This window comes from Cryptomeria japonica, chromosome 1, assembly GCF_030272615.1.
Source record: "Cryptomeria japonica chromosome 1, Sugi_1.0, whole genome shotgun sequence".
Taxonomy (NCBI): domain Eukaryota; kingdom Viridiplantae; phylum Streptophyta; class Pinopsida; order Cupressales; family Cupressaceae; genus Cryptomeria; species Cryptomeria japonica.
Genome location: NC_081405.1, coordinates 682267862 through 682277084, shown reverse-complemented (window position 1 = coordinate 682277084; position 9223 = coordinate 682267862). Strand labels below are relative to the sequence as shown.

Below are 9223 nucleotides of genomic sequence, written 5' to 3'. Positions count from 1 at the left end.
TGAGTCTATTGAGTGTATCGATAGTGAGCAGGAATTCAAAAGAATGAATAATACCACATGCAACAATGCGCAATTGCATTATACTTTCACCGCATTATACTTTCACCAATCACAGAAACACAAACATAGACGACTTTTAGATTGGTGGTCACATCATGAAGGTACATAGTTTGACTGCATTATGTTCAAAATATTCATATACAAATAGATAGTACGCAAGTTTTCAAAATTACAATGCACAAAGGTCAAGCCAACATGAGTAATATCATTATTGACTTCCGAATTTCAGCTTCATGAGCACTAAAAGGTAGCGTGCAGGGATTCAAAAAAATAAAAAATACAACAATTCACAACTATACTCACACTAATTACCGAAACACAAGCATAACCCATCATTTTTAAACTAAAGCTCACATCATGAAGGTAGACAATTTGACAAGTCTAACTGCTTCTTTTAACTCAAAATATATTTACGCTCAAAATACAAGGATATACAAGTAGCAATTTGCATCGGACATGACCTACTGTCATAATTAGTCCATGCTCCAACTATTCTCAAAATTTAAACTCCAAACGTCCTCCTTGCTAACTGCATGTTGATCCTGCAAAACACAGAAACAGGCCAGGCAGAAAGCAATATTGCCAGATGTGACATCATATACCTAAATAACATTTTATAGCCGACCAAGATATATCATCCTTTCAAAAGTTATATCCTGCTTCAAAAACCTTTACAAAGTACAAGGACCAAGCAGGACATATTGATAAACTGCCATATTGACGTACAGAACAAGATGTGATCAATGGGATTCTTTTCATGGGCACTGATCATTCACGAATATTGAGTTTTATCTTCCAAAAATAAACCTTTGGAGTTAGGACAACTGCTTACTGCCTCACTCTGTAGTCATTTCTTGTGATTCAAAAGCTACATTAGAATTTAATCTCCATACCTGATCATCAATGGCATCTTGAATAACTTTATTTATTGCAGACTCTCCCACCTAAATGAAAGTATATCCAGATAATCAAGATATTTTGGCATTTCAAAAACAGGAAAAAAACAAGTTATATAATAAAAAATTGCATCATGATCAACAAAATAGATGATATACCGAATTTAATATCAACAGTCGAGAAAATAACATCCAGTTTCTAGAAACTTTGGAATAAGCATGTATTTCCAAACGATCATTAAATATATATATCACAAAATGTACAAAACTAAATAATGAATACACAATTTATAACACACTAAACAGCTGATAATTGATAAATTATAACAATTAAACAACACCAATTGTCAAATCATAAACGTTATCATTTGAATATATAATAGATAGCATCCACTTACTAGAAACTTGGGAATTAGCGTCTTGCCAAAGGGTTGTCATAAAATCTATGAAATTAAATGATAAATTATTAAATACAGAATTGAGAACAAGCTACACAGCTGATAATTGGTAAGTGATATCAATTAAACAATACCAATTGTCAAAATCATATATGTTATCATTTTAATATCTAATAAGCGAAAATCAAAATACATTACAAATGATCTGAAAACTGAAAGCACCAACTAGAATTTACAAGTGAGAAGCATCAAAATGACAAAATGAGAATGTTATAATAGCCACAGAGTTATAACAACAATTAATTAATTAATTAGTTAGATACAATTGATAATTTAATTAGTTAAACAGATTCATATATTTTGCTTTGGTGAAATTAACTAATCAAGATGGTTATCAAATTAAGATCATTATATACATACATATAATTGGTTTGTGAAATGAGATTTAATTGAAATAATATTAATAATTAAGGTTTTGGTAAAGCTAATGTATAATAGATATTAGAGACTATGGATGGGGTTGATTACCCTTGTCTTGTAAAACAAACCTTGAACCATTAAATTAGGTGTGTAATGATCATAAATTTAATACAATTATTTTTTTTAAAGAAACTGCACACAAAGATTGAACAAATAAGAATACAGTAATAAAAACATTGCCAAATGGTTGGAGGAAAGTGGACAGGTGAATGAGGGAGGGAAATGTAGCCCATCCTGTTCAATGCTAAAGTCACACTCCGTTGTATGTTCGAACAGCACCATTACACTAATCCAGAGTGATTTAGTTTAAATACATTTCTCAGTCTTGAGCAATGGGCAGGATGAATGGAGTGGTACCATGAGCGAGGCATCTGAAACAGAGAGGGATGTTTTGTTGTTGTTTCTCATTTGAAGCAACTAGACAAAACCAGCAGTGGATCTAAGGAGGACATTGTGAGAATTCTTTCTACTGGCAGGAATGCCGAGAGGGTTTAGCATTTAAGGCATGTTCTTGTCATTTTCAAATTCCCTATCATTGACATTAGATATGTACTTTAAGTTGAAGGATGAGTATGCTGGTTTATTATAATAAACTATATATATTTTGTGGTAAAGTTCTTGCCAATATGCCAGAAAATAGATATCTACTTGTTCTTCTTATCTCCATGAGGTGTAGATAGCATTTCTCCTATAGTTTCTTCACATATGCATAATAGATGAATTATTCTCTAATTTTTATAGAAATCCATAATCCCATCACAAACAGGCATTGATTCCATTTGCCATGTTCCGTGCCATTTAACACTTTTATTTGCCAATTGTGGACTGCAATTCCCACTTATGATAATATTGACCAAGTGTTTGCAAAATATCAAGAATTTATGTACAAAAGCAACAATCTAGCAGTCCTCGTTGAATTGTCATAGTCCTTTTCTCCCAACCTTAACAGTATATTGATAGAAAAATGTCTGTACTATTGCTCCTTACAGCCTGCGCTTGAAATCCTTCATCCAAAGAAAAATATGGCTTGTGCATCTGTTTATAATCTATATAGATTCGCTGTATGGAATCTAATAACTGGGGATTGGAGAGTATATTGTTGTTTAGGTTAATAAAACAATAAATATAAATTGAAAAAGAGCACGTAATTTACTTTGGATCAGTTTACATTCTCTGTTTAAATTTTAAACATTTTATCATGTAGCTATTATGTAATTAGTTTAAAATCAATTTTTAAAATTTTGTTACTTCATGGAGCAAACTATTTTGTTAGTTAACTTGTTGGCTTCTGGTTAGTTGTTCATGTTTAGTTGTAACTTGTAACCAATCCCAATGGCTTTGTTTTAACTGACAATAGTTGGCCCCATTTATATTGAATAGTCATAGACGATGAAAGCATCTATCTTGGCTTGGGCTTCCCTAATCTGCATGTATGTAAGAAAACGCTATTGAATAAAAGATTCTATTGTGTTATATTCTGTAATTCTATCTAGTATGCAGTGTTATTTTCTCTTATCGGATGCAATTGATAACTTAGCTAGATAATAGTAAACATATCATTGATAGGTTTATTAGAATCGGTGACTCTATGTCAAGAAAAAAGCAATTATCCAAGCTTATAGTCGCCATTGACTAGCTTTGAGTCTATATTAAAAAGAGCAAAGTGAAAGTTACTCATATATGGCAAGGCACAACTTTACACCCATTTTTTATTTTAAAAACGAGTGGGAAGAGAAAACAACTATGAGAAAAATGGTGGTTTATCAAAATGTATAAAATTGAAAGCTTTCCTGATGACATCTCTAAATGCATATTTGTTGCAAGTCTAAAAACACGCGAAAGTGTGTGATCTGTGTCTGAATTAAGAGACATGTGCAAGCTTATTATTTAAGGGAGCCTAAAGCAAAGAAATAAATCCAAAAGTTCTTGGCGATGATAAAGAAGAAACTAATTGCATTTAATAAGTTCTTGACCATTTTTTCCATGGCAATGCTTCTTATCAGATTTTTAGTTAATTAAACATGGATAATATGATATAAGACATGACAAAGACAAGCATATTCAAGATTATAGATAGGTCGCTCCCTACAATAAAGTTAGGCATAAAAGTGGAAAGGAAACCCATGGAAAAGGAGCTAGACATGCAATAAGACCCAAATGTATCCATTGAGTGACAAAATTATGGTGCTTCAATGGTAGAGGCATTGCCTTGAAAATATTTAGACATTGACTAGGAGATTAAATACTTCCAAGTTCTCTCTAAAAATGTATGTGAGAAAGATCACAGACAAATAATAGACCCAACACAAGCCCCACCAAAAAACAGGCCCTAAGGTCAAATAATATATATACAAATTTGCAACCTATGTCATATCCCTTTCTCAAGCACAAGTTTGCGGATGATCCTTAGCCTAATTCTGTAATTTTCCTATGGGCTAATGGGATGGTAAAAAGGGAAAACTAAATAAATAATTAAATATTTAAGTTGTCAAAAAGTATAAATTAAAAGACAACTTATATTTAATTATTTAAAAAATTGAGTGTCACTAGTCTCATAGTACTCGTAAGTACAAAAAGGTGATAAAAAGAAAGCTTGAATTTAGAACTTTGAGGAAAACAGGCCCAAAAACAAATTAAATTATTAATATTATTTTATTTCCTTAAAATAAAGTTATAAATATGAGTGTTTTTTGAAAAAGATTACATACTTTTTTAAACAATCATAATCTCCAAGAATGAATGCCCCTTCTGTTTTTATGAACTGTTGGAATTTATTAATTTCCCCTGGGGCTCCCTAGTGTTACCACCTACCTGTCAGGAACAGCCTGCAGAAGATTGACATTGGGATCTCATCCCCCAAATTGCCCTTGACTTGCAGTAGCATTCTGCAGTGAAAATAATTTGGTAGGTCAATTTGAATTTTGAATTTGTGTGGGATTTTTTTATGAGGACAGCAGAAGACAAAGAGAGAATGTCAACGGACAAGTCGGTTGGAAGAATTTTTTTTGTGAACAGCAGTTCTAGGTGAATATTTTGTAGCAGCAGCAGCTGAGTGTTTTGAAATGAGCAGCACATAGCTCTAGGAAGCTTATGATTGGGCACAGCTCTAGATAGTTGCAAGTATTTGTAATCAATATTTTGTAATTAATTTTTGTTATTTTGTAAAACTCCTTTTCAGATTTAATAGTAGAAAGAATTTGCATGGTTCCAGCACTCTTTTAATTTGAGTTTTATTTGTATTCCCAGTCTAATTGAAATCTAAGCAGCAGTCTCTTCTGTTTGGTCTGTGTGTGCCTATTTGGGCATTTTAATTTCTCACAATTGGTATCAGAGCTAGTTAACCCTGAGTCCACAGTGACTTGGACATTTTTTCTTGGGTATTGTAATTTATTATGTAGGAAACATGGCAGGAGAAAATGGAAAGAGTTGGTAGCAGACACAGTGCTTTCATGGACAAAGTTATGATGTCTGACCTAAAAATGGTTCCAAATGATTTCCGAGAGCTTGTGGTCAGTGATTTTGTGATATAACTGACTCGGCCCAGTTGGCAGCCCTCACAAACAACCAGATATCCAAATGAAGGAGACAAGGAGGACAGATGCAAAAGCCCTCATTTTGATTGAAGCAACCTTGACAGAGGCAATATTTCCCAGAATAGCAGTAGCTAAATATGCAAAGGAAGCTTGGGAAATCCTCCAAACAAACTACAAAGGGACTCATAAAGTCCTATTGGTGAAGCTCCAGATACTTCGAAAAGATTTTTTGACTCCACAAACGAAGGACAGTGTATCCATTTCAGATTTTCACACAAGAGTCTCTGGTTTGTTAAACCAGTTGAGGACAAATGGTGAAACCATGGAAGAGCAGAGGATTGTAGAGCAAATCCTCCTAAGTCTGCCCTCTAAATTTGATGTAATAGTGATTGCCATTGAAGAGGCCAAGGAACTCTCTACATTGATGGTGGATGAGTTGATGGGTTCTCTTCAAACCCATGAGCAACGCCTAAAAATGTCTACAACTTTTTCCCAAGAACAAGCTTTAAAAGCTCTAACCAATGCAAGAGGTAGAGGGGCAGGTAGAAACAATTCTGGACGAAGCTCAAGAGGCAACGGTCATGGCAACTCTAGCCGTGGAGAATCTGGAGGAGATAGCTTGGGACAAGCTCACAGTCATGATAGAGCAAGTAGCTCTCGTTCTAGCTCCGAACAAGCCAAGCCAAACAACAACTCGAATTAGAGGTATTATAAGAGCAATGTTGAGTGTTATTATTATCATAAGTTTGGACATTATGCAAGTGAATGCTAGAAAAAGCAACATAATTAGTCCAAACAAAGTACAAATGTGGCTGATGAGAATATAGCTGAAAGTAATCAGTCCACAACCTTCATCATGTGCAACATTGGTGAAGAAGGCAGCTCTGAAGTATGGTATTTGGACTATGGTTTCAACGACATGAGTGGTAATGAAAGTTTTTTTTTCTTTCATTGATAAAAATGTCAAGTTTGAGATTAAAATAGGGAACAATGGTATAGTTTTAACTCTAGGCAAAGGATCTATTATGATTTGCACCAAGCAAGGTGAAAAGAAGGAAATATAAAATGTCTATTTTGCCCCTAGTATTAAGCACAATCTCATGAGTGTGGGATAGCTGATCCAAAATGGTTACAAAGCGTTGATGGAGAAGGGTGAATTTGACATCTTTAATGTAGTCAACATACAATAACTATTGTTATGTTTGATAATATTGGTTATCCGGCAATGTATTATTTGTCCAAATTAAGTTGTTGTCACTCTTGGGTAGTTATATGTGTCAATTGATTGATTGTTGTGTTCCTCTTGGCAACCATCAATTCCTTTGATTATGTTGTGTACCATCAAGGAAGGTAGTATGGTATAGTCAAATGAAATGGAATCCTTCGCTGACCATCTATGGTCTTCTCTATAATAATTTCATGAGCAAATAAAGACATATTTTATCCTGTATCTAGTATGCATTGTCATGTGCAAATAAAGATATATTTTACTCATGTATCTGGTATGCATCGTTATTTGTATTATTATTTCTTGTATTTAATTTATTAGATATAGCAATAAACATTTGGCGTCGTTGCCTTGAATGAAGTCGGGTCAGATTTGAGTGATTCATGCCCTTCAATCCGAATAAAGCCAAGAAAAGGCCACAAGGTGGTCAAGACCAAGCGATTAGGCGATCTTTAAGGATTGTAGAACAAAGAGAACAAATTAGTTTACAAGAAACACTTGAGCAAAATCCAATCGGACGAGCAAACCATCCATCTACACAATCAACGTTGAATGAGGAGTAAGAAGAGGGAAATCCTGAACTCATAGACATATTCCACTGTGTATCAATCTCAAAGGAATCGAGAATTGGAGGATCCAAACTACAGACCCCCAGACAGACGGAGCACAATACTTGGAGTGTTGGGGACACTTGAGGTAGACGTGTAGAGGACGCACGCATGGTCGAGAGTGTTGGGAAAGCACCGAAACATAGTAGTTGAAATAGTCCGCCCAGGTCCAATACATGAGAGTAAGCATGCGAGAAAGATGGTGACTCCTCCGACAAGTTCGAATGTGGATTGACAGAAATCGCCGAAGTTCACAGGGAAAGGGTCAAAAGATCCTACGTGACACTGCAAGACATGTGAGACCATCTAAATAGCAAGCGGCCAGGAGGACAAGGACTATTGGCTGAGTGTGTTTCCAACAACGCTACAAGGTATAGCCATCGATTTATTCACAAAATAAGATGCTTCATCCACAATCTTTTGGGAGGTGCCAAAGAAGGCATTTGAAACCGACGGGACGATAATGAGACCGTTGCCGAAATTTACAACATGAAACAAAGGAAAGATGAGAAAGTACGAGCTTACAATCGTCAGCTCAAGGAGTTTCTAAGTAAGATGGAGAACCAACCAACCAACCAACAAGTTGAAGAGGTGGTCCATGGAGGGACCGATCCCCTGATTGCGCAAGAAGATGAAAGTAGTGCCTTTGTCCTCATATGCCAATGCCCACAATCAAGTGATGGACATCGAGAGTGAAAACAAAACATCCTCTTGAGGGAAGACGAAGATTGATGATGATGAGAGCACTGAAGGTAGTAGCGACAAAAAATCTAAAACAACTTAGACCCTACAATGGGATATGATGAGAATGATGAAAATATTGAAGGCAGAGAAAGGAACCAGTAAAGAGACTAATGAGCTATGGTCTAGTGAGTGCAAAATTGAGGGGCACATGAAAGGTAATTGTCCTAGAAAAATGTCTGTGATATTTGTCAGGTGATGGGTTATTAAGTAAAGGAGTGTCCATATAATTTGAAGACTAGAAGTACACAAGTACTCTTCACATAGGGAGAGTCTACTCCATTGAAACCATAGGTGGTTACGGAAATCATCAAGAAGGGTGCAATCAAATAAAATACAACTCCAGGGGATGTCCTATCATACAATGCCAACAATGTAGCGAATGGGGACACTTTGTGAGACTGCCAAAATAAGAAAGACAACATCTTATTATTGTGCAAATGGTATGGACCAGGTTACCATGAAGATGCCAACTACCTAAAGCAAAAGGGCTTTAAACGTTGGAAGTGGAGGAACAAGATGAGGCAATTCTGGCAAATACGAGAGCACAGACGAAAAATGTGATGTACTCAAATACTTGTACAGAGAAGGAACAACTCTGAAAAGCCAGAGCAAAAGTAGAACATGAGCTAGTGAAGGAACAAATAACCTCCAACGGAACTGCAAGTACGCCATTGCGATCGGAGTCAAAGAAGAACATAGTTCAGCGTTACAGACAACTATACCCATCAAGGTGATAGACCACCTTCAAACTAGGTTGCAGCTGAAAGTGGCAATTACCACATGGTCAGTGATGACAAAGTCAACTAGAAACAATGTAAACCACAAGAGGGACCGGTGGTCCGGTAGGGAAACCAGCATGTGATCCAATATTGCTAACGGTGAGCATCAAGAGGAAGTCAGCCGTCGTCGAGATGGAAATTATGGGGAGGAAATTGACAAACACCATGTCAATGAAGGCTCAAGTGTAAACGTACTACCAAAAGGCACTTGGAAATGCCTCAAAAGACCAACACTCTAGTTGTCGACCTTCAAGTTGGTAGGTGCCAACCAGCATGGAACATGCTATTGGGCATGCTACTGGCGCAAAAAGTAATGACTGGGACACAACACGTTCTCTTGGACTTTGTCATCATCCCATTGCAAAAGAAGGCATGCGATGCACTCCTTGGCAAGGAATGGTTGATTGCTACCAAGGCATATCACAATTGAAAGAAGAACACACACTCAATCAAGAGTAAAGGAAGTACGTCATTGACCTGAGAAATCAAGTGGTGAG

At 35.9% G+C, this 9223-nt stretch overlaps 1 protein-coding gene across 5 annotated transcripts in view; it reads right to left on the bottom strand.

Annotated features, from left to right (window-relative positions):
• Positions 1-156: 156 nt before the first annotated feature.
• Positions 157-9223, bottom strand: part of LOC131044847 (uncharacterized) — an 83181-nt gene continuing 74114 nt past the window's right edge. For 4 of the 5 annotated variants that reach the window (XM_057978300.2, XM_057978303.2, XM_057978301.2 and 1 more), the window contains 2 exons: positions 954-1004; positions 157-602 (listed from right to left, as the gene is read on the bottom strand). In XM_057978300.2, coding sequence (XP_057834283.2) covers positions 534-602; positions 954-1004 — 120 coding nt within the window. In that variant the 3' untranslated portion in view covers positions 157-533. Of the gene's footprint in view, positions 1005-9223 lie in introns of all 5 variants that reach the window. The other variant, XM_057978302.2, reaches the window with a different exon arrangement.